The following is an 18,801-nucleotide window of genomic DNA, read 5'->3' on the forward strand; positions in this document are numbered from 1 at the left end:
AACAGTGGGACACCTATACGTATAACCACGCGTGCTTGTGATATCTGCTTTGTTGCTGCCTTGCTGCCTGCAACAAAGTGAACGCGGAGGTTTTGTTCTGGTGCGATTAGCACGATAGTTCTGAACGTGCAAGGTGAGTTTATGGCATATTGGTCTCTGCACCATTTTAATCTTGCAGTGGGTTTATCTGCGCATGCAACCATGTCAATGCTTATAGAGCAATATGACCACGAGTTGCGAGCCATAAGTAACACTAACGTTAAGTTAGGATGGCAGTCATTCATTCGGAAACTCAACGTTAACACTGTCTTTTAATCATTTTTAGGACTGACTTTATTTCATTGTAAATTTTGCCTGAAGTCTGAAATTACGCTGTTTGCCACACTGAGGTGCAAGACGATTATGGAGAATTGATATATAATACAATAGATGCACACTTGATTGCGTTTGTGTCCTTGTCTTGCAGCAGGCTAATTGTAGCTAGGTTTAACAGTTAGCAGGCTAATTGTTCTCTTAGGTAACGTTACCACCTGCTAACTTCGGCCCTGCCAGACAGTTTAGCATTATTTAATCCTCGGATTCAGACATTCACGATCAAGTTAGGAAGTTTAACTTTCGTTAGTAAGGTACTTAGGTCGCAGTAGGAGGTGATTATCCCTCCAGAAATCTTTGAAAACAAAAGAAGGGAACAGAATGCAATACTACCTGTGCGAATGGTTCTATTGAAATGATAGGGTTTTCATACACATGGAGTTAACACTATTTTGTTTGTGCAGTCTCTCGTGTGTTATTGTGTGTGCGTGTTGTGTGCTTGAGGGGCGTGTGTGGTCTTCGTTGTGAAAATATGTCCAAGCGAGGAAAGAAAACCGAAGTTGCCGTCGATGGAGAGAACGAAGCAGGTATAGTAGGCTGTTTCACATTAAATTAAAGCTTTCATTTATCCTAAGAGTTATGCCAAGATCGTTGTAACTTGCACTCTTTTGGTTAGGTGAGATTAAAACTGCTTCCGTGGCACGGTGGATTTTGTGTGTGACTTCTTTATCAATCACTTAATCTCTTTTTTAGCACCCCCTGAGGCCAAGAAGGGAAAGAAAGGGAAGGAGCCTGAAGCCCCAATTCTGTATGAAGACCCCCCAGACAAACTGACCAGTAAGGATGGCACTGCTGCCAACATGAAGATCACATCCTGGAATGTGGATGGCCTTCGAGCATGGGTTAAGAAAAAGGGTCTGGATGTGAGTAGGTTGTTTGATAGATTTACATGTATCTAAATGCAGCAGATTCTTTTACTGGCATTACTTTTTGTACTGGTAAGCAGGGCTGTAGTGGAGGCTAAACACAAGTAAACACAGTTTATCCATCTCTGAAATGTCAGAAATAGTTTATCCACCTCCTAAAAGAATTTATTTGCCAACTGCAACTTTTAACATTGAAAAATCACACTGTATTATTCATTCACAATATGTATACTCTTCAACGCTCTAGGATAAAATGCGCAGTACACCTTACCGTGATCACAGAATTCATAGTTTACCCTCCTCTTATTTTACCACTACACCCCTGCCTGTACCTACATGCAGCAGATTATTTTACCGGCATTACTTTTTTCTACTGTTTAGCTTTCTGCATTTCTTAGTGGGTGTGTGTTCAAACAGAAAATTATGCCATTCAGTAATTGTTATTTAAGTACAGCAGACAAATGTAATGCATTGATCATTAAACTGGTTGCACATGAATTACGATTAAATCTTTAAAAAAAAGAATTGTCCTCACATCTCTTATTTTCCTTTTGGACCAGTGGGTACGTGAGGAGTCCCCAGATGTGATTTGCCTGCAGGAGACCAAATGTGCTGAGAAGGCCTTGCCTGCAGAGATTACCTCCATGCCTGAGTTTCCCCACAAGTACTGGGCGGGCTCAGAGGAGAAGGAAGGCTACAGTGGAGTAGCCATGCTTTGCAAAACAGAGCCCCTCGATGTTACTTACGGCATTGGTACGTACTCATCATTCCTGCTTAAGTGTGGAGGAAAAGCAATCTTTTCTATTGTATTTCAATTTGTTTACTGTATAAGGTATCAGTAACAAGATAATACATTGGTTTGGGATGTCTAGCATGGTGTAAGGTCTTTTTTCATCAGGATTACACAGAAGAGTTTGTCAGATCAGATTTAGATAACCAGTAATTTGATATCCAAATAAGGCAATATATTAGAGGTTTTTAAAGGGTGTTTGTGTTTTCAGTTATGTAAATAGAATTATTAAAAGTTGTAAACTTTCTAGTAACGTGACTTTTGGTGCATAATTTGGGAAGATGGTCATCAGTTGACTTGATTCACATCCTCTTGAACCTCTGTTCTTTTTTCCGTTTTCAGGAAAGGAGGAACATGATAAGGAGGGCCGTGTCATCACTGCCGAGTTCCCCGACTTCTTCTTGGTAACGGCCTACGTGCCCAATGCCAGCCGCGGACTGGTGAGGCTCGACTACCGCAAGACCTGGGACGTGGACTTCAGAGCCTACCTCAGCGACCTGGACAAGCGCAAGCCTCTGGTCCTGTGCGGCGACCTGAACGTGGCCCACCAGGAGATCGACTTGAAGAACCCCAAGGGTAACCGCAAAAACGCCGGCTTCACCCAAGAGGAGCGTGACGGCTTCACCCAGCTCCTGGAGGCCGGCTTTGTGGACAGCTTCCGCGAGCTGTACCCCGACCAAGGCTACGCCTACACCTTCTGGACCTACATGATGAATTCACGATCCAAAAACGTCGGCTGGCGACTGGACTACTTTGTTCTGTCCAAGGCCTTACTGCCTAAGCTGTGCGACAGCAAGATCCGCAACACTGCCATGGGCAGTGACCACTGCCCCATAACCCTGCACTTGGCTTTGTAAAGCCATGTGGTAACTAAACTCAGTGGTAGAAAAGTTGGTCAGTAGATTAGAAAGTGTCAGGTGAGTTGTCAGAAAAGTAATGTTTCCACAGTTTCCTATAGCCACTTCATCCAAAAGGCTTCTAATTCTGGTGATTCTGATGAGTGACATACGTTCAGAATTGCACATGGTTTGTACGTTTTAAGTTTAAATGTACTGTAACCACACAATTTGATAATGGCATTTTAGCTTGGCAGTCAAACCCTGTGCTGTATTCTTGGTGCTATGATTTTTTTTCCCCCCCCGAGAGTTATGATTTGATAAAACTGCTGTCTATACTTTGTCGGATGTTTAAAACTGTAAAAACACATACTAATATGTACCCTGTTTCATAAACCAAATTGTCATGGTTTAGACTAAAACTGTTATTCATGACTTCAATGTACTAAGTCTAAGACAAGTCTCTCTTTTTATTTTTTTCCAAAGAGCTATCTTGTAACCATGCTCCCTAATAAATGTTAATTTTTAAAATTTTAGTTGTTTTTATTTGCTATGGTGTCAGAAGAAGAACATCTTTAATTTCAGCCACAAATAAAAATAGGAACAAAACTTTTATTCCGATGAATATACAAAAACTATTTTTTTTTAAAGTACAGCTACTAAGTCTTCTTACAGGTTGTGTGAGTTCGTAGGTGGATCTTCATGTTGCCTTGCTGTGAAAATCCCTTCCCGCATTCTGGACATTTGTGTGGTTTCTCACCTGTGTGCACAAGCAGATGCTTTCTCAGCTGGTCAGGAGACCCAAATCGCTTGTCGCAGTGGATACATGCGTGAGGACGAGCCCCCGTGTGAGTCCGCATGTGGTTTCTCAAGTGAGTCGATGCCACAAAACGCTTCCCACACTGCGAACATTGGTACGGCCTTTCTCCGGTGTGCGTTCGAGTGTGCAGCTCGAGCTCTGGTTTGCTCCGGAAAGTTTTTGAACACACCTTACAGGCAAAGGGTTTCTCGCCTGTGTGTATTCTTAGATGCCTTTTCAGAGCGCATCCTTGTGTAAACGCCTTCCCACACACATTACACATGTAAGCACGCTCCCCAGTATGTGTTAGCATGTGTGCTTTCAGTATGTCTGAACCAGAAAACCCCTTTTCACACAAGTCACAGATGTATGGTCGCTCACCTGTGTGGAGTTTGCGGTGTCTGTAGAGACCCACGTAGGTACAATACCTTTTCCCGCATTGATCGCAGGGGGGTGGATTGGGTTTGGCATGAGATTTACCACACAAACTACAAGGAAAAGGTCCTTTTGCTTTAGATTTTTTACTGCTTTTGCCAGAGTCCAAAGAATTGGCATGGACTTTCATGTGTTTCCTCAAAGCGGTGTCCGTACTAAATCTCCTTTTACAGCTTGTGCAACTCAATGCAACATCATGTAAATGAAGTCTCGCATGTATTTTGAGGCCTTTTGCCGATCTACAGGTCTTGTCACATGAAAGGCACTTATGATGTGGTTTCTTTGCAGCCTTGTGACACTTAGATGGTTTTGCAGAGGTTGTTTTGCATTGATCCCCGTTTTCTTTATGGGAATTTTCTGATTCCTCTTCAGTCACATCCTCATCACATACATGTAGTTTCTTGGCAGCCTTATGACGTGGTTTCTTCACAACCCTGTGACCCTTAGATGGTTTTGCAGAGGATCTTTTGCATTGATCCCCGTTTTCTTTATGGGAATTTTCTGATTCCTCTTCAGTCACATCCTCATCACATACATGTAGTTTCTTGGCAGCCTTATGACGTGGTTTCTTCACAACCCTGTGACCCTTAGATGGTTTTGCAGAGGATCTTTTGCATTGATCCCCGTTTTCTTTTCGAGAATTTTCTGATTCCTCTTCTGCCACATCTTCTTCACATAGTTCCTTGGCAGCCTTGTGACATGGTTTCTTCACAACCCTGTGACCCTTAGATGGTTTTGCAGAGGTTCTTTTGCATTGATCCAAGTTTTCTTTTTGAGAATTTTCTGATCCCTCTTCCACTACGTCTTCCTCATGTGGTTTCTTCACAGCCTTGGGACCCTCAAATGGTTTTATAGAGGTTTTTTTGCATTGATCCCGGTCTTCTTTTTGAGAATTTTCTGATTCCACTTCCGCCATGTCCTCCTCAAACTCCTCAGTAAACTCATCTACACCTCCATTTTCCTCTAAACATATGGAGCTTTCTTGTTCATTTACAAGGCTTGTCCAAGACTCAATGTCAGGGATGAGGGGCGGTTGATCTCCAGCTTCAGGCATAATGTCGGGGATGAGGGGCTGTTGATCTCCAGCTTCAGGCATAATGTCGGGGATGAGGGGCGGTTGATCTCCAGCTACAGATGGCTGATAGGATAGGGCAGACAAAATGGTGTCTCCAAACGGTGTCTCTGAAACAGGTGAGAAAATGAGAACGGTTAGATAGATAGATAGATAGATAGATAGATAACAACAAACACACATACATCTCGCATACATAAAAAAGTCACTCAAATTTAAGAATTTAAAGAGTTAAACATTTTGTGAAGTGATTATAAAGGTCTGGTATGAACTGACCATGTGATGCATTGACGATGATAAGGTGCTATGGTGGAGTTTGTGCAATGGTGGTAGTGCAAAAGGGAACAGTGTAGGGATGGAACAGTGCAATAGCTTTGCTTATTATTATATTATCTAATGACTATGAGAAAAGCAAACAAGGTTAGCGAGGTATGTTGCGCTCAAAGCCAGGCTATGCTGTGACACGAAAGTGGATCTGTTTTAAGTGTCGCTATATCACCATGGTATCTTATGCTGTCAACCAAACCTGGTCGGGAGGAGGTTATGTGCTAAGTTATAGCTCAAATCGTGTAATCTACCGCACAATGACCAATCAATTGTCTTAAAAACGAAGTTCTCTCACGTGTAGAATTCTGTCATATATCTTACAGGTGGAGCTCCGCCTCTACTAACATTTTGGATCTCGAATGCGCTTTAATAGTGCTGTGCGTGCAAATATCCCACTATGGACGTGCATACCATACAACAACAGATGACAATTGATTTATTTGATGTTATAGGTTAGACACAAAAAATGACCGCAGTGTAGATTAAGCTATCGCTCAAGAATGCGGAAGTGTTTTTAAATAGAGGCGGTCTTGTGCGTCTCCACATTACACGATTGGCCAAAGTCATCCCAACACCGAGAACGCGCACAGATCTGAGCTGAAAGCCAGTTTGACAAATATATCACATAACTGCTATCCTAGTATCACTTAACGTATACCCCTGAGTCAAGGCTTTGTCAAGCCTCGATATGTCTACATAGCCTACATATGTCTAACGTGCTTCGTAGTATAGCCTACCCCACAGGTTATAGCAGCAATTGCTAATTTGCACCTGTAGTCCCTGGGCAAGTATAAAAACATAAAATAAAATAACAGTAACATAAATAAATTACATAGGACTAAAGATGATGTGATGGCCATAGTATTTAACAAACAAGCAGTCTTAGAATAGAAAACATGGACGCCAGCAGCCCACTTACACTCTCTTACCCCCCTCCCCAGCATACAAGGATACAAGGACGTTTATTGTCACATGCATATAGTTACTGGAAGTAAGAAATGCAGTGAAATTATGTCCTATTTGTGCATTTATGGGGGGGGGGGGGCACCTCTTAATAGTAGATTAAGTGGCAAGGGCTGCATAAGAAAGGTGGGGGAGGATTGGGATTGGGGGGGGGGGGGGGCACCTCTTAATAGTAGATTAAGTGGCAAGGGCTGCATAAGAAAGGTGGGGGAGGATTGGGATTGGGAGGAGGGGGGAGGGGGGAGGGGGGGGGGGGATTGGGAGGAGGGGAGGGAGGGGGAGGGGGGGGGGGGGGGGGGCACCAACAATGAGCACCCAAGAGCAACAGGGGCAAGGAAAAACTCCCTTACCAAGGAAGAAACCTTGGGCAGATCCACGGCTCAAGGGGCTAACCCAACTGCCAGGGGTCTTGGTGTGTGTGTTGGGGGGATGACAGGGGAGATGGGATAGTGTGCTGTGTATGTGGGGAGAGGGCAGTGTGCAATATGTGTGTTGGAGAAGCTTCCTCATGCTTTCACAATGTGCTGTGTATTGGGGGGGGGGCAGTGTGCTGTAAGTATGTTGGGGATGTGTGTTGGATGTGTGTGTAGGGAGGGGGGGGGGGGGGGCAGTGTACTGCAAATATAGGCCCTTTCACACTGGCGAAATTGCCGCAATTTTATGTACCAGAATCGCGGAACGACTGTCCCTTTCGCATAGAACGAGGTGGAACGGCGGGACAAAGTGTCTCGCCAAATTTACTACCAAGCCCCCTAGACATTTTGCCGAGTTTTTTCGTTCCGGCACCAGTGTGAATGGGTCAAGGCGGAAAGGGGAATCTGGGGGGGCATTTCGATGCTATGTCCAGCCCACCACAGGAGATTGCAAATAAATCTAACTGATCAAAAGCAGCAATAGCATAGACAGCACATTATGTCAATCTATAAATTCACAAAGTCTGCAATCAGTTGCCATAATAGGCTATCCTAAAATCCAGCGAAAAAACAAAGCATGAACTCATGAGCGTCTGTCTGCCCTATATGTATATCCTCTGATTGTAATGCTTACAGATATCTAGGCGATATTTGTAACATTTGTCTTGTATTTGGCCTGTTATAAAATCATGTAGACCTATTGAACAATTTAAACACGTTAGGAACCGCAAAGTTGGAGACATGCATAAAGACATTGCTGCAAATTTAAAACCGGATTACTCTGGAATGGCTAAATGTACAGAGGCATGCTTTACACCTTACCTTGTTCGGTAAGGTCTGCTGTTTATTCTGATATATGTTTGTCATGTGTTGAGGTAAAGTTTGCAAAGTATTCCACCAAGATGAATGGGTAGGGAGACGGGTGCAAAAAATATGATTAAATTAAAGTTACTAAGTTATGATTAAATTAAAGTTTTCTCGCAAACCGTTTACCACAACAACTAACCACTAACATCGTTTAAAAGCTGAGAAAAAGCTCTTTCGTGTGATACATGTGATGTCTGTGATAATAGGCTACTTCGCAAGTAGTTCAGAAAATTTGGGTGGGACAGAATACCTACAGAGCAGCAGCGCTGGCCATATCGGCTCTGGCTGTAGGGGAGACCGGGGACAGTTGCAACGCTTTTTGCATTTGGCTCTGTTACTCAGAGACGGTTTGGATTAGACAAACCAATTTTTTATACAATACACTTACATATGTCTGTTAATAGTCTAAACCATTTAAAGACAATTACAGAATCTACATTTTTCACAATTTGCATTTGAATGTAAGGAGTCAGATGTTGCAACTGACCCCGGGCCCGGGGACAGTTGCAACATTGTTTGAGGATGGTTGCAACATGTTAAAAATACAATATATTACAATATATGTCAGTGCAGCAAAATGATTATTTTTGTATGTAAATACAAGTTATGTAAGTTATAATAATATCACAGTGTTATTTATTCACCAGCTTTGATTAGATGACAATTATAGATTTGTCTAGATGAGTAGGCCTTATGTGCAGATGTCAAATATTGAAATAGATATAAAATACAGTAGGGCTTTAGTGACATAGGAAGAATGGAACAATTTGGGAGGCAATTCACTTTTATTTAGACTATTGTCATGTAAAACAGGTTTTAAAAAAATATATATTTTATATGATCATATTTATGCATTGTAAGGGACTGTGGGACAGTTGCAACAGTTGTTGCAACTGTCCCCTTTCCTGTCAGCCATGATAAAACCTCATGTGCTAGCTAAACAAGGGGACCTTGACACATGCTAACCATAGTAGCTTAAAGTTAACATATAACTCATTTAAATCATATACGTTTGAGCTGAATCACAAAAACATTGACAGCAGTTTAACAGAAACAAAGCTCAAGAGAATAAATACTTTCATACCTAAAAAACAGTTTTTTTACAATAAATCCTGGAGCAGTTCAGGAATCTCCTTGCTTTTTCTCTGCTAAGGGGGGCATCCAACTGAGCATATGCAGTGTGAGTGTCATCACTCTACCTTGTTTCTGATTGGAGAAAATTGACATGTTGCAACCATCCCCTGTTGCAACTGTCCCCGGTCTCCCCTACTGCTTTAAATGCATTATCACTTCACTACCCAACACGCAAACAAAAAAGAAAAAAGAAACCAATGTGCTTATGTCGCGATTTCCGATAGGCCTAGGCCTAGAGAAAAGACAGCTATGGTAACCTAACAATTAGGATTTGCTTTGCCTACACTGCTGTTTGGTTGTCCCAAACTTTGAGACAATCCATACTCGCATTAACTGAATCTTATCAACCCGAACTGCGATGTTCCCAACAGAGTGACAGGATGCAATGCCTAATAATCTCACTGCCTTTGGCATAACTGCTAACTGTGCACCTAGGCCTACTGTTAAACATCTGAAAAATATTAAGCTGCCGTTTTCTTTTCATGACGAGCACTAGGCCTACGCTTAAATGATTTATGACTGAATGTAACGTTGCGTTTTTAAGCGCCTGAACTGCTTATACTTACAACCGGACCCGCGTCACACAGAGCAGGTTGTTTGCGCCATGCCCCTTTTGAGGGGAAAACATTCTCTCAGAACAAGCCAGCGTGAACCGGTAGACATGTACCAACCACACAGCTAAGAACCCCTCCCTGAGTTTCTTTTGCCTACCATGTCCTCAAAAAAAATCCTGACAGAAGAAAATTATGGCTACAAGCCATAAGAAGAGAAGACCGTATGACATTTCTGGTCACTGAGTGGGGTTGTTGCACCACTTCGTACTCGGGAGACTGAAGGGACATGTTTTTATATTAATTGAATTAAGCTTTTGTAGGTATCTTTCACGGTCAACGACCGGCAAAGTGGTTATGTATTGAGTGGTCATATTGATTTGTGGTATTTTTTGTTATTATTTACTCCTGCGATTTCTGTACGAATTACGTTTATTGACCCTAATTTGCGTTGGAGTTAATGAGAGGGGTTGTTTGTTTTCCCCCGAAAGGGGCGGGAACGTTTGTCACGAGTCAAGTTCCCGGATGTGCCGGTCTAACTTATTCACCCCTTGCAGACACGTGACTTAAGTCACGTGACGGCTCCATGCTGGACGGCAAAAAGATGGGAGACGGACGGCAAATTACATTATGTCATAAAGATTATGATGAACTGAACACCATTACTATAACATCTTTGTAGTTCAATGTATTGTTGTTTGGGGTCTGATAGTCAGAAGCCAGTGGTGTTGTTAGATGAAATGGGTCATGATCGCAAATGTAAAGTTATTAAAACTGGTGGTAACAGCAAGGGGAGATAACGTTACGTTAGGCTACTGTAATTAACATTATGGTAAATGAACACCCATAAGTATTTCTGGACTAAAATATTGCAAAGCGATTTTGTTACTTTATTTGTCTTGCTTTTATCAATTGTAACATAGTCAAAACGTTAAGAATGTCATATCAGAACATGAAATAATAACTAGCTGCCACACTTAGAAGCTAGCTATTCTAGCTAACGTTTATCGTAGCTCATAGTGCTAGGGCTAATGTAACTCGTCAGTTTGTACGTTGCCCAGCGAATAAACTTACTTCTTACATGTCTTAAGTTAAAGAACTGAAAGAAATAGCAAATAAAAAAAAAACTTGAACGGTATTATCTGTTTACATTCAGATCTTGCCAAAGACTTTGCCTAAGTGCTATCTGCCGTCCTATTCAAAGTCTATGGTTCCTATAGCAACCGCTGCTGTGCTTCATACACTGAGGAGATAAGCATGCAATTGTGGTTGAAATACTCCCGAAACACAAAGAAAACAAACCAAAATATATCTATGCAAGAACATGGGATGTTGTTGTATTCCAAACAATAAGCCAACAGTCGTGGAAGGACATTACTACGGTTAAATCTCACTATAACCTCCTAGCTGTGCGATATGTCCCATTACAACCAATTGATTTGATTCGTGTTCTTGCCGTCCACTAGCATAGACAGTAAAAGAAATGGACGAACAGACTCCGTCGTTTTCAATGGGAGGGCACTGAGTCAAATAGAACGATTTTTCAGTTGGTCCCCCCAGTACTGCGCAGACTCACACTTAACTTCGTGACGTTAGCCATCGAACTGAATCTTGTAACTCATATGATAGATACACAGAAATTCTTCTCACACTTCCTTCGCCTTCAAAGTCATCAAAGTTAAACATTTATTTATGTATTATTATTAATATCATCCTCACCAAGTAGTGTTAATGTTGAAGCTACCATACATGATCATCTTCAAAAACAGTCAACAAAACAAAAAAGTTATAGCCTTGAAGCTAATCTTCTTTCCACTTTTCCGACCTACGGTCAATCCGTCGAAAACCTCTGTAATGATTAGTGCCGTTTTTAAAAAAATTAGGTTTACTTTTTTATTATTATTAGGTTGCCTCTGTGTAATGCTTTACCAGAGAGGGTTAAAGCGGAGCTAGTAATCAAGGATCTTTGGCTTTACCTTAACATACGGTCGTGTATGCTAGGTTTTGCTTATGAGTTACCGTCATAGACCGTAAGGTGGACTGAGCTTCTTATCCAAACAATACGGTTATCTCCCTACGGCGCGAAAGAGAGATTACGTCAAAGCTAGCTTCCCTCCAACCGAACAAGCTAACCATTCTTCTTACGGGTAACCAACGTTACGGACGAGGTAGTGGAGTCTGTTTTGCCTTTGTAGTGTTTATGTGGATTACACAGAAGCTACAATATCGTCACAGGATATATGTTATATGAAGTTATGGTATTTCAAAAAAATCCTAGAATGAATGGACTTCTATGGGAGTTAGCAGAGAGGTGGTCCCTCCAGCCTACGTCGATTCTTCTACTTCCGGGAATTCGCCTGCCCCCTTGTCCACTAGGCTATTTTGCTGTGGCGCGAACAAAACGTGACGTCACTTGCAAGGGGTGAATAGAGTGGTGAAGTCCTGCCCCTTCCGTTTGCCTCCATGGGACCTATCTTTCAAAAAAAATTTGAACGGCAGTCTATGGCGAAAAAGAAATTATTTTCTGGTCCCGGTTGACTTGTGCCTTACCCATATGATGTCAATTTTAGTGACGTTAGCTCATTCACAGCCACACTAGATTGTATCAGCATACCAGCAACAGGTCTTAATTGGGCTTTCCTTGCCGAAGAAAATACCATGAGTCAGAGGATTAAACACATCAGGTAAGTTGTATTCGTCCATAGACTGTACATTACATACTGTTAAGTGGCATAGCAGGCAGCAAGATGCAACCGTTAACTAGCATAACAGCTCTTATCGTTTCATTACGTTGGTGACGTACATCGTTCGAGACGAGAGATGTAGTCCACTGAGTGGATTCGCACAAAACCAACATAACTTTTGAAGTCTATCGAACAACAGTACTTTCTTGACGTGAAAAATTATCTTTTAAATTCACACACATCATATGTGAAATTTGTGGCACAATTCAAACTGGACCAAAAAATAATTGTTATCTCTCCATTAACTCCCGTTCATAATTTTTTGAAAGATAGGTCCCATGGACCGGAAGTAGAAGGGGCGGGACTTCACCACTCTATCACGTCGTGTAACAAAGTTTACACCAATCATCTTCTTCTAATGTATCCTTATGTTGAGACGTCCATTCTCTTTGCCCTATGCTATCATTTGTGCGCGAAGCATGTTTCAATTAAGGCAATACACAAGCTATTTTTTATTGTTGTAATATTGAATGATTTCATTAATAAATTGTACGCACAGTGCGTACAGGATTACGGCTGGCGGCGCCACTGACCAAGGCCACAGTAGCCTAGAACCTCTGATTTTCAAAGGGGAATCACGGCGAACGCAAGGGCAACTCTTCTCTTCAATTTCCCTTCCAAATGACTTTTTATTGTCTGAAGACATCTATCGCAAGAATCTAACATTCTAACAGCAACAGCAAAGCAAATGCAAGCTAACCAAAGTGCAGTCGGTTCTCCCGCCATGGTTTTTGAAATCACACACCTGCTGTATCTGAAGCCCCGCACGCATAATAAGGCCTACGACTATCACTCTACACGCCCCTTGTTGCACGTCACAATTTAATTTACTATAGCTGATCCTGCCTCCTGGCTCCCCAAAATGCCGCATCATGTGAACAGATCAGCAGGCCGGCAAATTTTCACCTCGCTTTCAGACACAAAAAGACGTCTCCTCTTCCCGCAAATTTAGCGGGATCTCTGTGTGAAAAGGCCTATGATGAAGGGACTTACTAATGCAAGCAGAGTACTGTATGTATGATGTATGTGAGTGATGACAGTGAAGATGTGTGTGTGGGCGGGAGGGGAGTGGAGCAGTGACTGTGTGTGTGTGTGTAGTGTGTGTGTGGGTACAGTAGGTGGGGGCAGTGTGCTGTAAGTATGTAGAGGATGTGTGTTGGAGAAGATCCTGAAGACAATGTGCTGTGTATGTAGGGAGGGGGGGCAGTGTGCAGCAAGTATGTAGAGGAGGCTTACTGTAGCAAGCAGTGTGCTGTATGTATGTGAGGTGATGACAGTGATGATGTCAGTGTATGTGTGTGATGGGGATGGGGGGGGGGGCAGAAAGGCTAGGCAATCAAGGACATGGGTAGATAGATGGAGGAGAAATCAAAAATAATAAATAAAAAGTTCTATGGAGATGTGCAAAAGTTGGAGAAAGTCAGATATGTGTGTGTGTGTGTTTTGACGTGTGATGAAATAAGAAAATAAATAAAAGGTCTGTAGCATAGGGAGAGGGATGTAAAAGTGCTAAAAGTGTGTGTGTGTGTGTGTGTGGGGGGGGGGGGGGGGGGGGGGGGGTCATGAGTGCTGAGGAGTGAATGAGTGAAAATTCAGTATAGTGTGAATTCAGAGTTGGGAAATGTTTGAGAGTGCTGAGGAGTGAATGTGTGCAAAGTCAGTATAGTGAGTTCAGAGTTCGGATGGCCTGGGGATAAAAACTTCTCCGGAGTCTCTCAGTTCTGGCTTTGTGACTACATAGGGGTCTTCTTGATTTGAGCGGTAGGAATAATCCATTGTTAGGATGAGAAGAGTCCTTCAGAATCTTTTGGGCTCTTAGGAGTACTCTTCTGGAATAGATATCTTGTAGAGCAGGGAGTTGAGTTCTTATAGTACGTTCAGCTGAGCGCACTACTCTCTGCAGAGTACTACAATCTCTAACTGTGGAGTTCCCATACCAGGTGATGATGCTACCAGTTAGAACACTCTCAACCGCTGAAGTGTAGAAGGCCTTCATGATGGATGTAGAAACTTTGAATTTCCTTAGCTGACGAAGGAAGTAGAGTCGTTGTCTGGACTTCTTCAGAACATATTGAGTGTTAACAGTCCATGTTAAGTCTTAAGTAATGTGGACACCAAGGTATTTAAAACTTGTGACTCTCTCTACAGGTTGCCCGCTGATCATTAGTGGGGTGTAACTAGTTCTGCCGCTTCCTTCTGTAATCCACTACCATTTCCTTGGTTTTATTGATATTCAGTGTCAAGCTGTTAGATTGACACCACTGTGCCACCTCATCAACCTGATCCAAGTAGAGCTGTTCATTGTTGTTACTAATCAGGCCCAAGATCACTGTGTCATCTGCAAACTTGATGATGGAGGTATGACTACTGTTGGCTTTGCAGTCATGTGTGTAGATGTTGTACAGCAGTGGACTCAAAACACAGCCTTGGGGAGCACCAGTGCTGATGGTTAATGAGTCAGATGTCAGACCCCCCACTCTAACCACTTGTGAACGGTTGGTGAGGAAGTCAAATATCCAGTGACACAGGGTGGTGTTCAGTCCTAAGGCCTTCATCTTTGTGACCAAGGTGAGAGGTACTATCGTGTTGAATGCTGAACTAAAGTCAATTAACAGCATCCTCACATAATTCCCATTCCCCTCCTCCAGGTGAGTTAAGGTGGTGTGCATGAGGTTTGAGATGGCATCCTCTGTAGACCTGTTGGCTCTGTAAGCAAATTGGAGGGGGTCGAAGGAGGCAGGGAGGGATGAGCAGATAATGTTTTTCACAAGTGTAACCCACCTTAAAGTTTGGTTACTAAGACCATAACTTTAGTTTTAGAACAGTTTGAGTTCAATAAATATTTTAATATATAAATAGAATAAATAGCAAGAAGCTGAGTTTACATGATTATATGTATTTCTTTTTTGGTCTGCTTGAAAGTGCAGGTATTCTAAAATACTTTTATTGTGGTATAGTCATCTCCTAGGTGACGGGTTTGTTTTTCACTCTCGAGACTCCACTTGAATGAAATTGATTAGACGTTACTGATAATACTCTTTATCTAACTCTAATCTAACTTTTTCTAAATCTATCTATCTATCATATTGAATCATTTTACCTTTCCTTATATCTATTTTTCTACGGATTGTTGAAGACCTGTGTTGTTTGAACCTCGAACTCCGGTGAGTTAAAATACTTCGCTAGCATTCTGCTAGCGAGTGATTAGCACCGTTAGCTGATTGTGCATTCAAGTCAATAGGATGATTAGCATGCTAGAAAACTGAGCTAACTAATTAAAAACCAATCGGAGATGCTTTTACTTTATTGTTCTTTTAAGTGCTGCTATTGTAATAATATTGTCTTTAAGTATGTTTTTGAGTAATAGAGAAGTTGTTAATGAATATATTGAATTACATGATTTTAAATATATGATCGTTGGTAGTAACGAACTCCTAAGAGATAGGAGACGTTAATATTAGAATGTTTAGAGGAGCGCGCACAGTAGTAGCCTGTGTGTGTGTGTGAGTGAGAACGGCACCTCTTCTCTCTCATTACCAGCGACGCTAACGTCGTAGTTTGGGCCTAGCTAAGTTAATAGGACTTAATTGAACTGGAATTGTAGTTCAATTGGAATTTAATGATATCTTACGACTTTGATATTGAATATATATCCTTAATTGTATTCTCAAACTGCTGTATGCAGATTGGTTTTTTTATGTACACTGGAACACTGGATGGCGAGTCAGTCCCCTTGGATCGATTGAACTGTTCTACCCTTTCATACTGGATAACCAACCCCTTGAACTGCCCTTTCATACTGGATAACCAACCCCTTGAACTGCCCTTTCATACTGGATAACCAACCCCTTGGATCTGTTCCCTGGATACAGATAAGCCTTCACACATACACTGACATTGTACACTCACACCACCTTACCCGGGTATTTCTTTTCTTTTGGACATTTGAGTTTTTTACTATTGATTTGATACTTTGAATTTTTAAGAGCTCTTTTATTATTTTATAGGGTTTTGTATTTATTTATTATTTATTTTCTATTTACTAATATTTTCTCTTCTTTTCTCTTAGAGAAAATATATTCTTGCATTTAATAAACCTGCATTATTTATTTATAACATTTTACATACTGGTGTCCTTGTCAATTTACTCCCCCCTTAATGCCGAACCTAGAACTGGCCTAAACTTAACAGTAACTCATAGAAGCACCTCCTTTTACTTTAAAGTGCAATTTATTATTAAGTAGAGTAGAGGGGTGCTACATAAAACTTGGCGAGCCAGCCAGGAGGGGGGCAGTGTTGACAATTTTGTAATTAGTATTTATAGTGTATATATATTTTCTCTTTGCATTTATATATTTCCTATTGGACTTCAGATTTTACATTGAAACTCAGATTTTACATTGAAACTGTATGTTTGAAATGGATGTGGTTATACAAAAGAATGTTAAAGTGCCTAACTCAGTGTTAGTCAGTGGTTTAAGTGACAGTGATGCTGATGGGGAAATTTTTAGGTTCTTAGAGGAACATGGGCCTTTCTCACGGGTGATACACGTAAGTAGCTCTGATCCAGAATTAGAAAATACAGTTATTGTTGAGTTTGAGTCAGGGCTCACGATAGAAAAGCTTGGTCAGTTACCGCACTATAGGTCGTCCCCAGATCATCCCCACACAGTTCACTGCATTAAGCAGCTTTCTAGTGTCTACTCAAAATATGTAGGCAGTAACCTAACACAGACATACTTAGACTCACTTAGAGACATAGCTAAACTGAGCGGCCTGGACTTGCAAGTCTTTGCTGAGTGAAGAGCTCACTCGCATCCAAGGTTCTGTGAGAACTGAAGAATGCACTTCGTCCCCTTCCAATCCCATTGATACCTCAGGCTTCTCTACAATGCAGAGCCCACCAGCGACCTCTCATTATCGAGCAGCTCCTCCTAACCGCACCAGTTCAGCTACACCATCTGTCACGGCAGCTGACGTTCTTGGTGGCCCTCATCCCTCAGTTTTGCTTCATTCTGACGTTCCCCTGCGCAGCAAAGGGCCAGCGTATGTGCCTGTGAGTCAGCTTACTACACCTGAAGTGCAAAGGGTTGTAGTGGAACACATTGTGCGGGGCAATGACACTTCTTCTCACAGCAGCACAAAGCTCAGATTCTTTTCCGGTAGACTGCCTACACCTCACCATGAGGTAGACTATGAAACGTGGCGTAGTCACACCGACTTTCTCCTTTCTGACCCAAGTTTGGCTACACGGCATGTGACCAGAAAGATTGTGGAGAGCTTGTTACCTCCTGCTGCAAACCTTGTAAAGCACTTAGGGCCTCACGCTGATGTCAAGGCCTATCTGCACATCCTTGATTCCGCTTATGGCACTGTGGAAGATGGCGATGAGCTTTTTGCTAAGTTTCTTAGCACCCACCAGGATGCTGGCGAGAAGCCCTCTGCCTACCTGAGCCGACTGCAAGCAGCCCTTAACCAGGTTGTGAAGAGAGAAGGCATTGTAGCAAATGACTTTGACCGGCAGCTGTTGAAACAGTTCTGTAGGGGCTGCTGGAACAACACTCTTATCACCAGTCTTCAGCTTGAGCATAAGAAAAGTGCTCCACCTCCTTTCTCTGACCTGTTGCTGCTTCTGAGGACTGAAGAGGATAAGCAGGCTGCCAAATCCAATCGGATGTCACAGCATTTGGCCCTCTCCAGAACCAAAATTCAGTCTAAACACCACCATGTGTGCGACTATAGTGCCGAGGAGCTTGACATGGACTCTGTGTTCACAGACACCCTCACTGCTGGTGAAAAAAGGATGCAGAAGGAGATTGCTCAACTTAGAGCTCAGCTTGCTTCCCTCAAAGCTTCACCATGTGAACAGTCCAAAGGTTCTTCAAAGAAGAAAAAGGATGTCAACAGTGTTTGGACCCACTCTGACCGTGCAGTAGCCACTCAAAGTGAGTCTGTACCTAAGAGACCGAAGCCCTGGTACTGTTTCCAGTGCGGAGAAGATGGCCATGTCTCTTCAGCGTGTAGTGACCAAGCCAATCCAGCGCTAGTTGACACAAAGAAAAAAGACCTCAGAGAAAGGCAGCGGGCCTGGGACAAAGTTCATGGTGTTTCCGGCTCTGTTCCTTTAAACCTGCATTAGTTCCTGTTATGGGGCACACAGGAACTGAGAAACCCCCCTGCTCCACATCAACCCCAACAGCTAAAGCAAGGCTTTGCTATTCAGGTTCCAAGCAACATTTTAACCTTCCAAAAGGGCTCATTGGTCATAAGTGCACTGCTAACATCACCATCTCTGGCGTGCATTGTAACAGCTTGCTTGACACTGGCTCTCAGGTGACCACAGTCTCTTTGTCATTCTACCGAGACCACTTGTCTCACCAGCCCATTCAGCCCATGAATCATCTCCTTGAAGTTGAGGGAGCTAACGGACAGTCTGTTCCATACTTAGGGTATGTAGAACTGAAGATAGCTTTCCCCAAGGAGTTCATTGAGTCTGAGCCTGAAATAGTCACCCTCGCTTTAGTCATCCCTGACATCCGCTCCAGCAGTGACATACCTGTTCTGGTTGGCACTAACACCCTTGACATGCTTTATGATGAGCATTGTGACCACAACACGACCAGCTTGACTTC

At 42.4% G+C, this 18,801-nt stretch overlaps 2 protein-coding genes across 5 annotated transcripts in view; one reads left to right on the plus strand and one right to left on the minus strand.

Annotated features, from left to right (window-relative positions):
- Nucleotides 1-18: 18 nt before the first annotated feature.
- Nucleotides 19-3,395, plus strand: apex1 (APEX nuclease (multifunctional DNA repair enzyme) 1). The gene is made up of 5 exons (XM_042078440.1): nt 19-133; nt 777-899; nt 1,066-1,235; nt 1,799-1,991; nt 2,371-3,395. The coding sequence occupies exons 2-5, from the start codon at nt 845-847 to the stop codon at nt 2,883-2,885; spliced, it is 933 nt and encodes a 310-aa protein (XP_041934374.1). The 5' UTR covers nt 19-133; nt 777-844; the 3' UTR covers nt 2,886-3,395.
- The window catches only part of LOC121697103 (zinc finger protein 572-like), a 28,336-nt gene continuing 12,697 nt past the window's right edge, over nt 3,163-18,801 (minus strand). For 3 of the 4 annotated variants that reach the window (XM_042078416.1, XM_042078414.1, XM_042078413.1), the window contains one exon: nt 3,163-5,280. In XM_042078416.1, coding sequence (XP_041934350.1) covers nt 3,524-5,280 — 1,757 coding nt within the window. In that variant the 3' untranslated portion in view covers nt 3,163-3,523. The remainder of the gene's footprint in view (nt 5,281-18,801) is intronic. The other variant, XM_042078415.1, reaches the window with a different exon arrangement.

The sequence above is a fragment of the Alosa sapidissima genome, chromosome 22, assembly GCF_018492685.1.
Source record: "Alosa sapidissima isolate fAloSap1 chromosome 22, fAloSap1.pri, whole genome shotgun sequence".
Taxonomy (NCBI): domain Eukaryota; kingdom Metazoa; phylum Chordata; class Actinopteri; order Clupeiformes; family Clupeidae; genus Alosa; species Alosa sapidissima.

Coding starts and splice junctions, on each gene's coding strand:
- apex1 (XM_042078440.1), top strand. CDS start 845: ATGTCCAAGCGAGGAAAGAAAACCGAAGTTGCCGTCGATGGAGAGAAC. Junction 900..1,065: donor CGATGGAGAGAACGAAGCAG/GTATAGTAGGCT, acceptor TCTCTTTTTTAG/CACCCCCTGAGGCCAAGAAG. Junction 1,992..2,370: donor CGATGTTACTTACGGCATTG/GTACGTACTCAT, acceptor TTCCGTTTTCAG/GAAAGGAGGAACATGATAAG.